The 21,971-nt window shown below is 40.8% G+C and overlaps 1 protein-coding gene across 6 annotated transcripts in view; it reads right to left on the reverse strand.

Annotated features, from left to right (window-relative positions):
- The window catches only part of LOC122570343 (octopamine receptor beta-3R-like), a 108,253-nt gene that overhangs the window by 72,902 nt on the left and 13,380 nt on the right, over positions 1–21,971 (reverse strand). For 5 of the 6 annotated variants that reach the window (XR_006317794.1, XM_043732525.1, XM_043732526.1 and 2 more), the window contains one exon: positions 20,757–20,994. Coding sequence is in view for 5 of the 6 variants with exons in the window: in XM_043732525.1 (XP_043588460.1) it covers positions 20,757–20,994 (238 nt within the window). In the remaining variant the exon portion in view is untranslated. Of the gene's footprint in view, positions 1–1,656; positions 1,740–20,756; positions 20,995–21,971 lie in introns of all 6 variants that reach the window. The other variant, XM_043732527.1, reaches the window with a different exon arrangement.

Raw genomic sequence — 21,971 nt, forward strand, 5'->3', positions numbered from 1 at the left:
GCCTCTATGATATGCCATGTGAAAATGGGAAAGAGAAAAAAAAAATTGTACAACAGGCACTTTGTCAAATTTCTTTGAAACAACCACGGCGAATAGAAAAGTTACAAGAGAAAAAAAGTGGTAAATCAGCATATGCCAGATAATAATTCGCTACCATAAAACCATAAAACGACAAATTGCTAGTAAAAATAACGCGTTACAGTAAACGCAATTTATGACCATCATCCTATAAATGCAGTTGAAAGCAGTAAACGTGCAATAAAAATATGATTATTACACGTCTATACTCGCCAAAGGGGGCAAGGAAAGTCGTTTAAACGGTTATCTAACTTTGTGAATTGATATTTGCTTTAACGCTGAACCTGACTCGACCTACTTGGTCGTTAAAAATGTCATCATCAAGGATGTCTTTGCATCTCTGAATCAGTTATATAGACCGTTTTACACGTCGTGCGATAAAAGTTCTTCGAAACCATGTTCCGCTTGTTTTTACTTTTTCTCCTGGTCTCGTTTCATTTCTATTGCCTGTTAAATAAATAAATACGTAGAGAATGAAAGAAATTTCTGTTTAGATAGAACGCATTTCCTTCGTTTTGACCGCAAAAATATTTTGCATAAACCGTTACCCTTACGCATCAACAGTTTTACCAACTCGTTTAATCCTGTTCTCCTTTTCAGCTTTATGCGTATGATCCGCATCCGTATGATGAATATTATACATCGATACGGATAATACGGATATTATTCAAACATGATAGTCTTTAAGCTTAAAATTTGCTGGTTGATTTTGAAAATTCGAAGAAAAATATCGAAAATAGGATATAGAAGTGCGAAGAAGAAGAAGAAGAAGAAGAAGCGAGGAAAACAACGGGATCGAGTTGATCGGTTTTAGTCGGTCGATCGAGTTTCGCTAAGCAGAAGGAGAAAGACAATAGAAAAGAGAAGTAACCATTCCCCGCGATTCGACGATGATGACGAAAACGCTCGGTCTGCCCGAATGATTAATCAGCAAGATTGACCGCGGGCCGCGGATGCCTGCGGTCAGCGATATTTTGATTTCCGATCGTTTCCGTAACATCGGCGAGCTCGATGAAGAGGAGAAACGACGGGTGAGACGGCTGGCTGGCAACAGAAGCTGGTTCAACCTGCCCTAGTCGAAAAATTGGAAATCCATTATTAACCGCATCCAACGTTGACAGGCTATTTGCGGTAAAAACAGTGAAACCGATTGATTGGTCCGTCTGAGAAATAGTCCATCACGTGGCTTCCGTACGCGCGACACGCGAGAACAGGTTTTAGAATGGAAAGATATTGCCCACCCTCTTCTTATGCTTCTTATGCTTATTACTTTTGTTTGTATTTCTTCGAGATTTCGAGATTTCGAGATTTCGTATTTCCAGGTGCAGACAAAATAATTAATTAAGGTTTAAGATTTGCGCATCGCAACCCTTTCATTTATATCCCTGTGTTTGATCTCTTCTCAATCCTTTTGCGTGTAACTGACTGATATTCAAAGATAATTAGCCGCCTAAAACGATTGTTTAATTCTAATAATTATAGTGCGCTTTCTATTTAGACATTTCCATTTACATGGCCCACTAACCAACTAAACCGTATAAGTAAGAAAGCCGCGTAATTAACAAAAATAATACACACCAATTTACTAATGGAATAATAAAAATGACCGGTAGAGCCAAGCGTTTCCACTTTAAAAAAGGCGTCTCTTCTTTCAGGCGTAACTGCAAAAATAAAGAATAAACCTACCGATAACAACTCGTTCGTACGAGAAAGCGGTTCTTCATAACGCCGAAAGCAACAACACAAACTATGAAACACCGATGCTGCCGACGAGTTAATCCGAGTAGCATGCTTACGTGCAATAATAAAGGGGGTAAACGAAAAAGAGAAAGGAAATGCACAGCGGTGCGGTTTCGATGATCTTGCGTTTCTTTTTTTCATCTTTTACAGCGACGCGTCAGTTTGCGTGTTGTCACAGACATGGATTAAATACGAATATTGGGAAATAGATTTCAAGGCCAATTACATCCAGCAGAATGCGGCACCGACGGTCGAAGAATCAATTTGATTTGTCACGATACGCTCCGTTTCCTCCAACTTTTCGCATCACTTTCGCCGGAAGAATGCTTTTCACGGTCCGCAGACGCTACGAGCCTCGCGTACGCCAGTTGCATGCAATAGGAATGGTGGAGGGCCCACCATCCAGCCCCCATTCGGCTTTTCCGTTTCGTGCATCGACCTGTTCAAATCTCGTTCCTCCGATCGAAAAGAGAAAGATGGCCGGTGAGAAAGGAAAATGCAGAATACTTGTTTGTCGAAGAATTTATTGATCAGGATGCAGTTGAAATACGTCTGTACAGATTGGAATACCGTTAAATGTTACGTATTCTCGCGCAATATGTTGGCGTGCAAAGAGTTGTTGTTTTTAATTTATTTTTAAATTAATTTCTTTTTAAAATGTATAAAAAAAATTGATCGTTTTTATTTACGACGCTATGCCTCCGTTGTATCTTAAGTAACGGAATTTGAAATATAACGAGAGAGAATAATAACGAGAGAGAAAGGGGGAGAGAGAGAGAGAGAGAGAGAGAGTGAGCGAGCGACGATAAAAAACAAAAAATTAAGTAGAAACTGGCCAGAAGGAAGACGAAGAATCGAGCGGTACAGCCGATTTGTTTAATCGTTCCAATTAGGATCATCGATCGTGCCTCCAAATAATAATCGATCGACGAGTCTGTCGCCCAAATCACGTAATTCCCAATTAAACAAAACGCACCGGAGCAGCTAGACATTTAATAAAACCGGCATTACGATGTGGTCGGAAACGACGTGGCCGCTTTCAAAGCCACCTTGTGACAATGACGGCCTTTTAAATTAATTGAATTGCCATCGGCCGATTCCGCCATAATTGTGTACGGCGCTTTGCATCGCTAAATTTCTGCGCGATTAACCGTTGCTATTTGATGAAATTGTTCACCAAGTTTCACCGCGATTTATTTGCCCGATACGTGTACGATAGCAGGCCACTTTATTTAATTGTACGTTTCATCGTCGAATGCTTTCAGGACTTTTATAAAAATCGACAAATCTAATTTTAATACAACCCCGATATTGTACAAATATCTGTATTAATATTATTGAATTCTCTTCTATTCATATTTGTATTTCCGATCAAAGAGGAACACATATTTGGAGATTTTCATCCATCTGCTATTCAGTTTGATATTCAGCTTGCAACCTTTGCACATTTTATTTCAATTTTCTTTTGTAACTTTTACTGCGTAAATTACATTTTGTCGGAGAATCTTTCGCAATCTCCGTTTTGTAGGAAACGACAAAAATACGACGTATCTCCAGGACGCTAGTCACCTTGCGTTACACACAGTGGATGCCCGGCGTCGCACGAAACTGTCTGTCTCACCACCTGTCGACAGCGAAAGCACTCAATTTTTCCGCATCGTGACACTCGGCACGCGGAAAATACTAGCGACATGCTACGAGTTAATCGTTTTGCGTCGTGAAATACGCGACTCCACGCCCTTCTCCTGAAATTGACGGATATCCTCGCACAAATCGAATAGAAAAATGGAAAACCGCGAAAAGTCTGAACGAATAAATAATGCGAAACTTTTATGGTGAAATTTTATCCTGCGTAAGGTCACGTAATTGGTCAATTGGTATTATAGTATACGACGTGACAATATAATACGACATAATATAATAGAATAACGGTTATTAAAACTGCTACAAAAATTTCTCGCTTATATGCGCGACATCTTACTACGTATGAACATTTCTTCTATATATGAACAAGATAAATACCACTTTATTATTTCATTCCTTTATCTCGGAAGTTATATATATGAATATCGTTTGAATTTTTAACAAATCCCATTATAGGATGATACTCGTTCGAAGAAAATGGGAAAAATTGTATCAATTATACGACAGATAGGGGCGAAAATATTCGTTTATTAACCATGGATACTGAATTTCAAGCAGATCAGTCCGGTATCGAAAACGAGCCGAAAACTTGCGGAATGTTTTTCCACCCATGTTTCGCTGGAATTCAACGAAAATTGATCTTACAGCGGAACACGTTCACGACTGCTGCCGCCGCGGCGCGCCGGGGCGGTACGTCGTAAATCTCGAAGCTCGTAAGCGATTAGAAAGACGTATGTTATCACGGAACAATCTTCTAGAGTGCCCTATCTCCGTATTTCTCGCTCGTTCTACGTTCTAGTCACCGCGTATGACTTTGGCGTTCCAACGATCGATCGCCGACGCGATATTATCTGCGTTGCCCTCGACGTTCGCGTCCCTCTTGTTCAGGGTTGCCTTTGAACGGTGACCTACGAAGACCCGAGCTCTCGATTTCCTTTCAGGGTCTGCGAAATAGCCGCGGAGGAAAAATATCGCCCGTGACGCGACAATGCTTGAAGAGGATGTATAATAGACCCGCGATTTTTATCGCTTTCACGGCATCGTATCGTTTGTTTGATATTTCCAGGCGTCGAAAATACCACAGGCGGTGACAAAAAGTATCGGCACATAGGCTTGCTTATTTTCCAACTCGTACGCCCTTCTCCTTTTAATTCATACCTCTCTATTGCCAAATATACGAAACTTGTTGTATTTTAAACGCGTTTTAAACTCCTACCACTTGAACGCGTTTATCCTTGGTTGAATAGAATCGTCGAATAATCAGAATCGAGAACCGTCTCGATGGACAAGAAACTCGTCTCCAAGCCTACAGAGATGCGTATCGTTGGAAGACGCCATCCCTCGCAAAGCAGCAAACTTTTGCGAAATCAAGCCGCGTCCCTTCGTTCGCTTCGTTCATATACCGAGCAACTGTCTTCGAAAAAGTCACAAACAAACAGAGTTAGCCCGTTGGACGGACACCGGTGGTGATCAACAACTACTCCCTATTGAGAAAGTTTCCTTCGAGTTGCCGAGTTTGTCCGAAAGAACCAATTCCAAGAACGAACACATAGTCGAAGCGTAGAGTCCAGTTGCGAATCGAAAGAATCGAATTTTCCGATCAACTCGCCAACGAAATTCTTTTCACTATGAAATTTTCATTGGTTCGCGGAGGATCGATGTTCACCGGGAAGCCGATCTTCTCTTTTCCCAGCACGACTAGCATCCCTTTTGAAACGATAAAACGATTACGAGCACAGTTTCGATGGTTTTGCTTGTGTTGGAATCACAGATGAGCGTAGAAACGTAACGGGGCAGACTGACGATTGTATAGTTTATTAATTAATAAAATAAAAATAGGTAGTAAGCTTGCAATTATTAGTTTACGATGAACTCGTATATTTTGGCAAAATTCATGTACTACTGCCAGTGAAATAGAGGCAGAAATAGACTAAAGTAGCCGGATGGTTATACATGCGTACGCTATTCATCCTATATAGGAATTCTTATTCATGTAGAGTAAGTATAACCTGTTCATAGTCGTTAATCCTATGGAAATCTATCTATACATGGAATTGTACAGGAAACTAGCGTAGAATGGCTATTGTTTTACCGTATACAGGAAGCCATTGAATCCATGTAGAACACATGCATGGTACAACAACTAGTTGCCTGACGAGTGTTGTTGTTCGCGTGAATCAAATGTATAATATCTACAGCCATCGAATCTATCTATACGAAAATTGTTACTTCCCTTGCACGGTAAATGCACAACAATTACAATTATTTTCCTATTCGACAATTGCAGCTATTTCCTATTCCACTATTTCCTACTCGAAAAGGCAACTACATCCGTATATACGAGAAATTTCCAAGAATTTATAAGTTTGTAACAAGCATCTCCTGCGCATTCATTTACATCCTTCATTCTTTCGGCATTTTATTCTTCTCTTATTCTACGGAGCGTTTCTTTCTTATCGTTATATTTCTATATATCGGATAGATCGATGTTCTGTAAAGTTCAAAATCTTACCGGTGATGAATAGAGCGAAACAAATACGTCGAATACAATTTGTCATACTTGGAAAAGACTGGGAAGTAAGATTAGAAAACAAAGAAGAAAATAAATGATCAACTCGTGCATACGTAACAACATGCAATAAATGATCCATGACTTTTCGCATGAAACGCAGTGACAATGTTAATCATTCGACTAACCGATTAACCGATTAACCGATTAACCGATTAACTGATTAACCGATTAACCGATTTCTTCGTAAGTAATTAGATGGAATAATCGTGGTGCTATTGTCACATAGCATCAAGCATGAAAAGATTAATAACTATGACTTGTTCAATGCTATTGAACGTTGAACGGGCCGCGTTAACGTCGTTTGGTTTTCCAACTGTAAAATCGATGCAACGCGATGATAATTCCACGAAATGGAAAACAACAACCGCGACGGGAGCACGTTGTTCCGGTCCAGTTTCGGTCGAAACGATACTTGAAAGAGATACGGAGCCGGCCTTGTCCACCGCCAGTCGATCCGATCGATCCGATCGATCGAACGAACGCGTGGCTCGCTAATGCGGAGAACGTCGCTAATGCGGATCGCCTTTAAGATCGCTCAGCGTCGCGACACGTAAGCAGACTTTTTCTTTCATCCGAGTTACGTAACCTACGAGGTCGAACCGATGGAACAACGCTATTCTCTTCAATGAAGCGACCTTGAATTTTTCTACCGCTAACTCGCGCAGTTTCTCCAAAACGCTATCATACAAACGTTTCGAAGCACAAAAGCGACATATTTGAAAGACCCCGAGGATAGCAGCAGATGTATACAAGGGCAAGTTCCAAATAAAAGTGGAGAAAACTAGACTGCTGGCATTCCGATTTGAGAAACACGGAAATTCGAAAATTCCAGTACTCAGCAATTCAGAACAATATGAAATTTGAAAATTTGAAAATTCGAAAACTCGAAAACTCGAAAACTCGAAAACTCGAAAACTCGAAAACTCGAAAACTCGAAGATTCGAAGATTCGAAAATTTGGAAATTCGAAGATTCGAAGATTTGAAAATTCAAAGATTCGAAGATTTGAAAATTCAAAGATTCGAAGATTTGAAAATTCAAAGATTTGAAAATTCAAAGATTCGAAAATTCAAAGATTCGAAGATTTGAAAATTTGAATATTCTCCTCGACGAGAGTTAAAAATTCGACGGTTCGATGGTTGCTAAATTCTTGCCTGAATTAGAATAAATGATAAATTCGGTAATGTTGTGATCCTTGTATGTTTGAAACCGAAATGGTTGCTGAAAATTCCACACACAGTGTCAGAATTGTACCTGCGACATGGCGGTATAGACTCGTGTGTAGAATGTTGATTATTTATGAAGCTTGTATCGAGGCACGGTAGCGCCAAGGAGTCTGGAGGTCGAGCTAAACCTCGACAACGTGCATGGAAACGTGCATAGGAACGTTCGTAAAATAGTTTGCAAATGCCGGCTTCAAACGTACCCCAGTCAACCTAACTGGACTGTGTTTGAACACAGTGGTTTAACGACGTTGGTTAAACAACGTCGGAAGACGTTCGATTCGATCGGATTTGCTTCGATTCGCGAACCCACGAATTCGTGTGCCTTATTCCTTCAGCGGATAAAAAAAGTGTATTCGATGATTCGATGACGGGAGAAGACGATTAAATTGTTAGGTAACGTTATCAAATTGTAAATGATTATCAACTTGATTCTGAAGAATTTGTACTGCTGCCTGATATATGCTTCATTCGTTTCGTTTCTAGCGTGATGATTCGACGAGAAACGCTATTCGATTAACCGTGCACGATCACGCTGTAAATGAAAAGTTTCTTCGTTTCTTTCGCTCGATTCGATTCGGGCAACACGTTTTCTCGATGGAAAAGCAGCTTCGATCCACGTACGCGTTATTTCCGCTTCGAATTATCCGCAATTCGAGAGCCCCGATCCTCGTTCGTGCGAGTACGCCGCTAACTTAACAAGAGCTTAAGGTCGAGCTCGCGACCGACGTTGCATGCTCGTAAAAACGACGATTAAGATAGGAATCTCGATGTCGATGGGAAAAGTGGTGGCAAGGTCCAAAGTCGTGTACGTATTCGCTGTAATAAGGTCGAAAACGGCCGCGACCGAGACCTCTCGTCCCCGTCCTTCTCGTTTTCCACTTTGTCTTCACCGGTAGTGCCGATGCTGATCTACCAGAGAATTTTAAAGGTTAAAGGAGAATATCAAACCATTTTCCCCGCTAGTGTTTCTTCACTTATTCTGTCAACGAATAAGGTGCTGACGACTGGCTTGGATATACTAATCACGTACTCTATAGATCGGTTCATCTCGCACAACTACATTTAGTAATTATTCGCAATCGCAGTTTCTGTAATTCCGAAATTAATCCAAAGAGGCTCGATATCGCATTTATCTATTTCGTTCGCATTGTTCGTTCATTTTGCGTTATTTAATTTTTCCGCTTTCAAATTCTCCAGTTCTTTGGGTTTACGAATCATCAAATATTTGTCGAGTAAATTATTTCGAAAATACGACACTCCGCTTGGATTTATTCGCAAGCAACATTGTTCCTTTCATTTGGAATACGACTGTTTACTTATCATTTATGTATATGTACAACGTTGCATGATATCGAATGAATTGTTTGACGCTGGTTTAAATAATTTCATATCGAACAAATAGAGCAACAGGGAGCGCGATAAGCGAGACCGTGGAATTCCGTTTCCTCAGTTTTCGCGTAAATCGGCCGAAAATGCTTTGTAAAAGCCCGTGGGCAAAGAAGAACGGATCTTCTGTACATCGTGTTCGATAGAGATTGTCACGCTGAACCGATAAAGCGTTAGCCACTTTTCCCCCGGTTTCGCTTAAAAACGTTTGCCCGTGCTTTTAAGATTTTAATCTGATTAAAGCGTCTCGTGGAACAACGTTTAATCCACTTACGGAACGCTTTGTTAATAATTCATTTGCCAATGTCCGGTTCGATTGTCTCGGAAAACTGGACGGCTACTCGCGGCCGACGTTCCGACGATAACAATAATGACATTGCAGCACGAAGAAACGTTCTAGATAGCCGATAAAAGGAACGAGAGCGGTTTTAAGATTTTTTGCTATAACTTGTGAACCGTGTTGCGCACCATTGCCCACTTATTTTCGACTCTTTTCCGACCATCTGGCGATCCGATTTCCTTCGAGATTGAACCTAATAAATGATGCATTAATTTTATCGCGAGAATGGTCTTCTCATAGAATCCAGTTCCAATTATCGGAATTATCGATTCACGGAACGATCGAGAAACAAAGCGAAATAATGATCGAAAAATCGAAAGTGAAACGAAATGTAAGAGTTTCGCGTAAATGTATTTTCATTGACGATTATTCGGCCAATTGAATATGGTATTTCGCGTTTGTGCTCGATAATCGGTTCGATACCGTCTTTCTTTCGTCGATATTTCATTACAGACTATATTTTAGGAAAAGCAGGCAATGATATAACCGATGAAAATGTAACGTGAAATATTCGTTAAGAAAACTCACGTATTAACGAGCATCTATTTCAAGCTGAGGCGCGTAAGGTGCGGATTAATCTCGAGAGTGCACGGCCCGATGGATGATTCCTGCGTGAAGTGAACAGTGAAAAAAGCCAAGGATGAAAGTATTTACACCGCTTGGCCGGATTCCGGAACGTTGCGGATGAACGCTCCAATCTAAAATATCTTTTTCAATTCAATTTGTTAATTTTCAAAGTGAAAAATTAACTTGCAAAGTCTCATTTATCCGTAGAAAGTCACTTTGTAGAAGCAAATATCTCGATAACAATTGCAACCGATCGGATTGCATTCGATCGAATAGCTGACGAATATTTGTGAACCGATATTTGCGTCAAATATTTGCGAAAATTAAATATAAGCCACCCTTAACCCCTCTTTCGTTAGTCCTTTCTGTTTCTTCCTAATTCCCTTTCCCCTCCTCCTTGCTGCCCTTCCTCCTTTCCTTCGTCTATTCTCTTGAAAAACATTTTTAATTCGCGTAAATAGCTGATCGTTCTCGATACAATTTTTCAAATACCGGCACAACTTATATCCATCAATTTTTCAGAATGCCGTGGCTGAACAGATCTGCGGCAAGTCGTACGATCCTCTCACGTGACTCTACTTGTTGAAAAATTCATAAGTTTGGAATTTCAGCTGATCGTAGCAGCGCTGATTATATTCCATCGCTGTTTGCATGCAATCGATATTATCGATTCAAAGAGTGGAAATATCGAAAGTATCGAGCGATTTCGCGACCAAAACGACTCCGAAATCAAGCAACCGTCTTAATAAGCGGTGAAACGTCCGCTTATTAAAATCGGTTTTCAGTTTTATTTAAATATTCTTCGATCGCGCAAGTTCTAGCCTTTCGATATCCAAGGATCGAGCAACACGTACGAACACAATTCTCTGATACGCTCGAGTTCTCTTCTTTTTTCTTTTTTTTTTTCTTTTTTATGTTTCTTTGCGTTCCTTTGCGTTTCTTTGCGTTTACACGTGTTCACTTGATTTAACAGTAATTTTTGTTTAAGGAACTTATACACGTTCAAGTATTTCATCGTCTATAAATCCTGCCATATTTTTCAAGCAGACCTCAAAAGATTCTAAATAAAGAATATAATATTAGAATGTCTTTTCTCTGCTTCGCGTGCATTATCTAAGGCTTTGAAGTTATCGTGAAAAGTTTTTCCAGGTGATGAAGCGCTTTCGCCAGCCACTGTTTCGATTACAACGTTAACGAAATTTCGACAACGTCGAAATTGCGACGTACGCGATATATTCGTGGCAAGTTTCTTGTGAAAAGTATTCGAGTACTTTCGTAAGTCGATGCAGATGTTTGATTCGAGCCGGTCTGATTTCCGTAGGCTCGCGAGGTACTTGTAAAAGCTTGGCGATTGCAGGAACCTGGCATCGGTGTGACAGAGGGGGGGGGGAGAGAGAGAGAGAGAGAGAGAGGGATTCCGCGGCACCAGCGCCGAATATCGATCGTCCCACTTGTCAATTCGAGTAGAAAGCGATATACATATTTGAAAACAGTCCGCTGTAAATATCGAGAGCGCCTCCTGTCGGCCTATGTCACCCTCTCTGCTTACGCAACCGTGGAGGATACGAGGCGAACGGGGGCAAAGTAAGAAACCTGGTCTTGATCGCATCGAAAAGCCTTGGTCTCGAAGTTTGATTCGATGTCGAAAGGTCGATGGTTGTCGCGGTGAGAAGATTCAAGACCACGTAAAATCGTTTTACCAGGCAGTGCGAGGATGGCGTCCACTACTTTTTAAACGAAGCTGAGAGTGGGTTTGCAGTTGGATTTACAGTTTGCTTTAAAAAATGTAATTTTTAATATATATGTAATATCGTCTATGGAATATATATTGTTATTATATCCTGATATTTGTGATTTATTTATAATGAATGGATCGTACAGATATAGACAGAAAAACGATGGTAGGTTAATATGAACTAATCGCAATAACGCGCTACAATTTGGACAATTCTCGACACAACGGATCCAACGTTCTCTTTCACGCAGATCACACTCACTCGACAACGCTAGCAACACTATACTCTACAACGCAACTCGCACTCTCTGACTTGTCGACTAAAACTCTCCGACTTCCAAACTAAAACTGATTGCTCTCGCATACCTTTTGTCTTTCCGTAGACAAGAAACAAGAAACGTACGATATCGACTTATCTTCTTTTTTCTTTATTACGTATCAAATTCCTTGTTGCGTTCATAATTCGCGGTTAAGTTTCAACGTTCTGAAACTCTTCTCATACTTTATTAACATGCCTGTACCTGGCGCGAAGTAACTCGGTCATACGGTCATGACCAGCGCAGCTATTATACGCGGATCCGGCTGCAACATCTTCGCCCATTCTCACCCATAGAACGGGACCACTTTTCAAAATCGTACCGTTTATCCTGGACGGTGCAAGAACGAACGGTGTAGGAACGTTGCTCGTACGCCAACATCACCCTGGGGAGACCTAGGCCAGCAGCATCCAGCGGCCCTTGACAAAATCAATTTAACTCCCTGGCCAATTTAGCCAGCATTTGGCGCTATTAACACGTAGAACGCTACGCGACTTTTACACGTATACGTCGCTCTGGGATAAATTGATACGTTATATCGCTATTCGCGCGTTTCTTCTCCGACTATGTCCAAGTCACTCGCACTGTTGAAACGTTCGTTAGTCCACGAAATTTATCTTATTTCTCTTCAGGCTCTCTACAATTAGCTTCTTCGGTGACCTATAGGTGTCTATAGTCTTCTAACGTTATCATCAAACGCCGCGTTATCGACCTTCGTATCTATAAATTCCACTTTTCGCTAAACTTTCAAATTTGTATAAAGAGCGCGTCGAAATATCTGTACACATTTTCTAGAATACGTCGTGACTAAATTTGTGTAAAATTTGCGGTGTAAAGGGCCCAAAAATTTGCTAACGTTGTCACCGATGATCACTCAAGACGGTCAACGCGTTAATCCACTGTCTGCACTCGTGCGAGTGGAAGAACAAGGAGCCGGGATTAGGAGGCTCATTGGTGGAATAGTAGCGCGACGCAACATCGTCGCTACCAGTCGGGGCCCTCGCAACATCCATCACTGGTAAGACAGAGCCAAAGGGTTTGCGTGAGCACGAATTAGCCACGGCAAACCGTGACCTTTGCCCCGACGGTATGCTCCGCGGCCTTTTTACGTGCTTTTTATAGTATGTCTCAGTTTCTTTTTTTTTTTTTTTTCTTTTTTTGCAACAACACGTGCACGAGTAACTATTTAGTTGTGCAATTATGGAAATAACGGTGTTGTATCCGCACGCTGTTTTGTAATTATACGTGTGTCCAATGTTGCTAATTACATCGATAGTATCTTGAACCGTGTTCACTGCGTCGATGTCGACTCGTGCAACTGAAAGACAGCGTTGCTACGAAATATTCTTTAAAAAAAAAAAAAAAAATTGTAACGAAAACGTAACATGGAAATTATGCTTATTACGCTGATTGTAACGCTGATCGTTACGTAACAGAACGCTTTAAGATGGAATCGTTGGAAGCGGTAGCGACTGCGTTTGCCTACACAATCCTGTACACCGATGTTTGCTAATTTTTCAGCCGTAGAAATATAATCTTTTGGGCGTTGTTAATCGTCTTCTATAGTTTTACTAATATGAAATTAATGTTTCTAATAAATAATTTCAGAGATAAACTTTCAAGAGATTGAATTAACGAGAATGATATTAAAGGTAATTTAAATCTTATTTGAACGTCAAGTTAATATCGGACCATCTTGTATAATAAGAGCAACGTCATAAAAGCAACGGTTGTTCGACGTAAATGTCAACTCTTGAGATTGCACAGTTCGGCTCAGCTATGAGAATAACGATCATGACGTATTTCCAGTTTTATATCGTTACGAGTAACTTTTACGCAACTGTCGTGTTTCAGTACTTACTGATAATGACTGATAACTGATAATTCCTAATAATATATGTACAACGAAATGAATCGTTAATTTTGGTCATACAAAAGCCAAGATAACAGATTAAAAGAGGAAACAACAAACGGACGCTGCTAGTCTATCACGAACAACATAATATTAAATATGTAAAATAACAGGTGCCATCAAATTTTTCCGTTATTAGCCAAACGGATGGAAGGCCGGAGAACGTGTTGAAAAATGATCGGCGGACGAACGATATCCACGCATGAGATTTCGCCGGAACAACGACGAATCACGTAGAACCATTCAACTTGTTGTTGAAACGTACGAACAATCCAGCGATGCCATTCTCCCAAGGCCTTAAATTATCCCTTAATTAAACCTTAATTTATCAACGTCTGCCGTCGACGGCTTTGCTAATTATTGCGCAAGCTGACCATTTTGACTCGCGACCACTTTCTTTGCCGTAACTTCAACGTCGAGGACGATGCTTTCAAGTTGGATCGTCCGTCTTTTCATTCTTCTGCTATAAACTGATATCTATCTATCTATAAATATATAAATGTTGCAATTCATTCGTATCGTTTAGACGCGTCATTTCCATTTTCCGTTAAAGACTACAAGTTTCCCTCCGAATTTTGGTCCAAGTTTGGTCAATTATTGGAACCGATGTATGTAATTTCTGTCAATTTGAAGGAAATTGCAATAGCTTTTCTCCTTCTCTTTCTTCCTTTGATCGAGAAATAAACATAGGCACTATTTAGTATTACACAGTATTATATAGTATTTACAATATTAATAGATTTAATAGACAAGGTTGCAATAGATATATTAAAATGATTAAAAACCAGTGACAGTGCTGTTCATTCTCAAGTATTAATGAAAAAGAAATTGTTAAAAGGATCTTATTTATTTGGAAAATTTTTACGAAACTCGACACTCTCTTCCATTGAAGAAATTTCATGGAAGTTATGAGACATTTTTCGTAAGAAAAGCAAAACGGAACAAATAACAATCTGAAGATAAAGAAAGTAGCGGCGTTAATCTTTATATGCTCTTCAGAGTTAACATTGGGAGGGTAATTACAGCTCTCAAAATGACAAGAATATAACGAGCCACTTTTCCTTCGTCATGCAGTCGGGAAATTTCCTAGTTTACGTAACCAAAAACAACTTGTCTCTCCGCGATAAAACTGCATTCGCAACGTTCCAAGAATAAAAATACCCCGTCGGTAACTGTCACCCTGACCTTCCACGGCTACCCACCCCTTCGTTTTCGATCTGTTAACCACCATTCAGCTCGAACGTTGCCGATGATGTGGAATCGTGCGAGGTGAAGGCCACTGGTCGAGACACAAGAAATCCTATCGGAACGTATATAGAACGTGATTGTTGGCATCGAAAAAACGATCGAAACGCAAACAACCGTAACTATGTTACCCGGTAAACATTGTGAAAGTATAGACCGTGAAGATCGAAAATTGTTGAAACATCAATGAGACAAAAGCGAAAATTACAACGCACGCCGCTAGCCTCCTCCTCTCGATCGTCACTCCTCCTAACTTTTACCAGAACGAAATTCCAACGATGACAGGTTACGTTTAAGGGTCAAGGTCAGCTGGCCGGCGAGTCCTCTGCGCATCAAGAACGGAGGAGGGGCGGCTTGTAGCGGATCCGTAATTTCGTTGCAACTGCGGTTGAACAAACGCGCTCGTAAATTTCCCGCACGTACTGTGCTGTTATTAATGACTGGTCATTAAAGGCGACGCAGAATCGAGCACGGCTCCTTTACCCTTTGTGCTTTTCAACCGCTTCATCCCCTTTTTCGTTTCAATCGCGTCACGATCACATTTCCTCCATTCGTTCGATTATTTCTGTGAACTTCTCTGTATGTTGTCTATCCGTAGTTTCTAACGATTTTCGATTTGCATCTTACGCACACAGGTTTTCTTTGCGTTTCTTTCTTCGATAAACAAAATTTAGTTAGTGTTTTAAGTGTTTTATGTTTTATGCGCGATATTAATGCATTTTTAATGTAGATGAAAAGAAGATAATTGTTACGTTTATTAATTTATCGTTCGTTTGTTTCGCAACTCGTTGTTCATTTCGATTATTCGTTCGTTTCGTTTAATTCTAATTCGTAATTACGATTGTTGGGGACTTGGTGGGGCCGTCGGTTACGTTCCGTGTCTCTTTACCTAAAGATACCTAAAGATCTATACCTCGGGCAAAATTGCCACCAGATGTCTAAACAACACACAATAAGGGTATTGCGCACTCTCAATAATCATAAATTTTAGCATATTTTATAGATAATGAGTTTCAGAGATGGTGTAAAATCTCATTAATTATCTGTTGAATTGAAAAATAATGGGAAAGTTAATTTTACAGTAGGTGTGAAAATTCATCGAACGATATTCGGATTTAGATCGCAATTGCTGTCTGGTCTTGTCGACTTTAATTTTATTTACAGCGTGGCGTACATGTTCCGCAACTACGTACAGTTACAGAGTTATCCATTTGGCGGCTCGTAACCCGACAAGTGTTAGTTTCAGTGAAATCTGCGGTCATTTCCAAGAGCTTTGTAAACTCGTACTTCTCGATTGTGTGATCGATAGCGCGAACATTCTTCAGTAGCTTCTAACTCCACTACAACGCGATAGGACTATTACCGATCCGTTCCATCAAGCCTGTTACGTCGCGTGAGACGGGGTCCGCGCGACGTCTCTAGTTGCCTGGCCGCCAACCTAACCCCAATAAACCTACGGACCCCCCGTAAACTTGGGCTTTTAGTTTACCTTTTGTCTTGGTATTCATCACTAACTCCTATCAACCTTGAAGGAATCGTTGTTCCTGTAAGTGTTAACGGTTTATGGATGGCCCCTGGAACAGTCCTTAGGTTTATTACGCGTTCGTACTAATTACGGAAAAAGCGAATATTTCCCTAACGGGAAAGCTGGTTTTTCCCATGAACGAGGTCACCCGCGAGCCACGTTGGTAGGAGGCTTCTTCCTCCTATCTTCAGTTAATAACTTTGGCTATAACGAAAAGTGTGAACAACGAATCCGCGTCCATAGTTGAAAAGGAACACCCACACCGAGCTCTCTTCCGTAATGCTACGAGAACGCACTTTACCGTTTTTACGACACTCGTACAGTCAACACCTGGCTCGAGTTCTGTAACAGTGAAATTCTCTTCCTCGGTTCACGTCCGTCAAGCACTCTGTATCCTACACATAACGTTTGTCCATATTGTATAGAAAATTGTTGGAAATACATATATATTTTATATCCTGTTAACGCGGTGTTACATCGAAACAATCAGCCCTATTATCTTAACGGAAATCAGGGGATCGATCAACTCGTGGTGTCGATTATTATAATCGTAGCGGGAATTTACGACTTCCGTTGACGTGATATCTCGCGAACCCGTCTCGAATTATGCAAATTAGCCTAATAAGAAGAACATTCTAATTCATATAGTTGTAAAAGAACTATAAGAATCTTATGCTTCTCCTTTTTCGTATTGCTGAAAATGAGTCATAAAATGAGTATAAAATAATTTCGAAAATAATGTCGTCCTAACGGAAATTTAAGAAAAGGCAGAGAAGGTATATATACCGTATATGTACCGATGTAGGGAACTTTTAATTTCTTAGCTAATTAAGATTTCCAACAGTGAATCGAATTAGGATTCGTTTTCCATTTCTTTCGAATCGTTTATTCATCGTAGAGTATTAGTTGAAACGAGAAGAATGAGACACCAGGACAAAATGAATTTTTTCGGAAACGCAAAAGTTCCAACTCGACTTACGCTGTACGCGATAGCGCGGAACGAAGCGGAAATGGTAAATTTTGAAAATGGTGGTAGGAAAAGGAAATGCAATAGCGAGGGATGTGTGGAGCGAGAAGAGAAAGGGGCCAGAGAAATGCACAATTATTATCAAACGGGGCGAATGTTCCTCTGTTGCGGGAATAACGAAATAAAAGATAGAGGAGGAGAACGTGCTAAATGAAGGAAAATTGCCAACATCGTTATTTCAAAATCTACGTTACCTTTTCCTCGATTGTCGTCTCGATTTTCTCGTCATAACCCATTATATTACAAAATTATTAAGCTATTATTAAGTAAAATTACGATGGAAAGAAAAAAGATTAAGATTACTTATTGCTATTTTTGATGGGAAAAAAGAAATCTGTTCAACTACCGATGTACCGATCACAATCCTTTTCAACATCTTTTTAATATAAAGAAAAGGACGAATAAAAAGTTGCATTTACACCACTTTGGCATAGATAACGTAAATATAAACGCGATGAACAGCGACAAAAACCTTTCACGCGTAAAACGCAATAAAAACAAACTGCTGGAAAAACAAGCGGCAAAGGGGTACGCCAAGGGATCTGCAGATCGATGAATTCGTCGTAACAACTGATACACCATATGTATGTACGTATGTAAGAGCGATCAGAAGTCGATCAGAATTTTTCGGTAGAAACAGAAAATAAAACTGTTTTAGAAATGAACCAACTTTTCGACGGCGACTTTTTACAGACTCGTTTGCCACGACCTCACGCTTCAGTTTACGCTAATGCTTTTTTCCAGTGACCGACCTTTCCACCACCCACGAACAACAGCCATGTTTGGATCAGTGAATAGCACACATGCCTCATCGCTCGCGTTTACAGCGCTTTTCGACTCATTGTCAGCCAGAAACAAAACACCCGTTTCATCGCGCGCGAATACCATTCGCACAATTTTGTTCCACAGCACCCTAAGGTGCTTATTATAGGAATATGCACTTATTATCGTCGATTATTTACGTAAATTGGGGACGGTAAATGGAAGTCGTAAGAGGAGAAATCATCAATTTGTATATAATTGAGACATTTCCTCTACGATATCGAATCTTATAACGTACAAATTTTATTTCGTGTCGAGTACAAGTAAATTTGTGCAAATTTCTATTTTTCTGACGATGATTAAAATTGGAATCTAGAAATCTAGAACATTGTTTTACGTACCAGACATTGCAACGGCAACACTACACTATGACTATTTTATATATTCTTGTATAGATATTAATTAGGTGCAATGTGCGCGTCTTTACACCTTCCACTTTCCCATAGACTCTTTCCCAACTAGACACGACGAAATTTCAAGAATGTCTTTACAGCGTTCAAGTATCTCATTTCTATAGGATCCTCGAAATCGACCAATCTCTTTCCATTCGTCTATAATAGCCGGAAGCCGTACGAAGCCGATTGTCATCGTCCAGCATATAAACGAAAATAGCGGAAAACCACGATTTTATTAGGAGACCGCAAAATCCCATTTAATCGGTTCAACCGTTTCGACCGCTTTCAATCGACGACCTTAATTGTATAAACCACAATGCCTGTCGATCAAAATGCGATTGCAAGCTTCAACGTTTAGGTGTTTTTCATCGACCTCGAGAACTCACGTTCATCCCAAAATCGGCATATCTCTGCTTGATCCTTTCGATCGATCCTGCTTCATAACAATTTTCGCGTTACAAGTTGAAACGAGGAAGATCAAAGACGCGAATATAACTTTCCAGTTATTTGCTTTTCTTTTCCTCGATATATGATATATGACGAACGATTAGTGATAAAAATGATACGAACGTTGTTGATTCTTCGATGGTGTAATAAAATAACGAAGAATTCAAAATAAGCAACTTGACACGTACAAAGATAGAGTACGCCACTCGTAGTCGCATGTTAGCGTGTAAGTGGATACGGCATGGAAATAGCGAGAAGAGGCTGTATAGAGGCCCTTCTGTCCTTGTCTAATCAGCCATGCACGACGCTCGCGCCATTCGTTGATCCGTGTTACGAGACCTGTAACGGGTCGAAACGGGCAAGGATTTACGACATTGCCGCCGAGCGGGCCCCAAGAGGGGTGTCTAGGCCCGACAAACTCCCCAACGGCCAACAGAGTCATAAATTATTCGATAAGGGAAGCAAGCTTTTTACTCTTAACCTTCAGCCCCATGTTGAGCGATCAACCGCGGGGCAGATGCGAAGAATCACTCGTCGATAGCTGTTGTCTTCCGTCTTACGGGAAGACTCGTGAAGAAGAGAGAAGAATCGTGCTTTGGCCACCGCGCACGACCGAAAGATCCGAAGAATCATCCTCAAAAGCCGTTGTCTTACATCCGACGTAAAGCGAAGATCGTGGTCCAACCGCCGAACGCGACAAAATCGTAGCGTACAGGCGTCTACCGTCTTACGAAGTTCAAGGGTCGTGATGTGACCTTTATTATGTGTCGGAGACGACATAAAGTGGCGATATTGAAAAAGTCATATCTAGAAGGGACAGTCCCTTGATAGTCACGCACTTTGCGATCTGTCTGTCTGGTCTGCAACTTCTTTCCTCCGTCAATCCGCTCACAGCCGCCATTGTTCCGACGCGTACAATTATACTCGCGTAGTTACTCTACGAACGAGCCTTCTACTTTATTTACTCTACGTCATTAGACGAGGGTGCAAGAGGCCTCTTCCTATTTCCTATCTCGCTTCTCCAGCTTTTATCTATGTTACAGCTATGTCGATATTCGATACATTGCCGGCGATTCTTTCCGACCGTGTCTTTGCATCGCCGTTGCAAACCTTTGCAAGAACGAGAAAGGAAGCAACGGTTATCTGGTTTTAAGATGTAATGCCGCGCGCAGAGTTACTGCGGCTCGTGTCAGAAATGGCCAATGTCGAAGAAAGAAAATTCAGTTTCCGGCTAACCGCGCCTTCCCCGATCCCCGTCTCATTTTATGTCGTGTCACGTCGGCGTTGTTCGGCAACTGGAAACCACGCTCTTTGAGAAACTCGTTCACGCACACACCACTGCATAATTTTTGCGAAAATGTTTGGAACTCGCCTTTCTTAAATCCATTTTCACGTTATCATACTATCGAAATATTTATCCTTTCGATTAATCACTTTAGTCGATCGTCGTACGAACCGCTATAATGGATTCGATATCGTGGGTTTATTTATCTGATCGTTAGAAAGGATCGATTCGTTTAAAACATTTTAACGCAGACTATGCCCGAAGAAACCTGTTATATATTTCTATTTATATAATACTATTTTTTAGGGGAAGATGGATGGTGAAAAAGAAAGAACGGAAGAAACCATGATTGTTACGAAGCGAATGATTTCTCTGAGATAACAGGCACATGTTTCCATTTTAGCCATGGAAACACGGGAACAGGAAGCGGAAGCGGAAGCGGAACTAACGTTAACCTACGCTAAAACGTTATACGTGTAATAGCGCAAACTCACCGGTTTCGGCCGCCGCTTGAAGCAGCATCTGCTGATGATGGTGTTGTCTGGTCGAGGACCTGTGATGATGCACGCTGTTTAGCACGATGTTGCTGGACGTTCTGCTGAGCGCCTTTCTCTGTCTGACCGCCTCCTTGTAGATCTTACAGTACATCACTATCATCACCAAGCCAGGGATCCAGAAGGAGACGCACGAGCTGATCACAGCGTACGGCCGGTTCACCACGAACGAGCAGACCTGCAACGACACGAATATGCTGTATCGCCCGCTCTACGATCCCTTGCGATTTTACCCTGATCGATACGCGATTTTGCCCTGACCATGCCTGACAAACGATCGTTTCAACCACGAATTAGGTGATTCCGAGGCTCGACGTGGACCAGCGAACTTTCGAAGAAATTTTCATCGCGTCTTTCGGTAGTACAGCGAATGAGAGCTCGATTTTGTAAGGAGCGAAGCTTTATTAGGAATTTTTTTTTTTTTTTTTGTAAAGGTAACCAAGTTGGTCGCTTTATACGTCAACGTCAACGTCAACGTCAACGTATACGTATGCTGTCACAGTTTTATGCATAAGTGGACTTTATACGGAAAAGCTGCAACGATTCGCGTGTTCTCAGCAGTGACTATTCCCTGGAGTCAGAACGCTTATGATTCCCGAGGCTGTCGCCTATGTCGCCTATGTCGCCTATGTAATCAACGCTAGAGCCTACAAGCTACAGCTTCCAGGTTGCAGCTCCCGTGGGATGACGGGATTGACAAACAGGATAAATTACACGGTGGCTATTAACTCGTTATCTAGGAAAGACGAGTGAACTCGTTACCCGGCTTACCAATATCCTGAAGTTAGTTAGAACTCGACGAGTTAAAGTGAAACTTAAACGATGTAAGTGCTAGGATCGAAGATTTTCCGATAGAAACGAGGTATGAATAACTTTCTGAGAGCTTGTTGTAAAAAAAATGTATTAGATTAGTTAAATCTAAACGGCAGTTGAACGAGAGCAACAGCTGCCACTGACAATCGTAGTTCTATCTTGCAACGGTCTTACAGGCTTATATAATATAACCAGTCGTAGAAAATTATATTTAGCATAGAATTTATATGTTTCTCGGCAAAAGTACCGTTGTACTTTCTTTATAGTTACTTTCTCATTGAAACAATTATATTTCTTTATTCTTTTAATACCAGTATCGTTTAGCATTTCAACTTCTCGTTC

The sequence above is a fragment of the Bombus pyrosoma genome, linkage group LG8 (genome assembly GCF_014825855.1).
Source record: "Bombus pyrosoma isolate SC7728 linkage group LG8, ASM1482585v1, whole genome shotgun sequence".
Classification (NCBI taxonomy): Eukaryota; Metazoa; Arthropoda; class Insecta; order Hymenoptera; family Apidae; genus Bombus; species Bombus pyrosoma.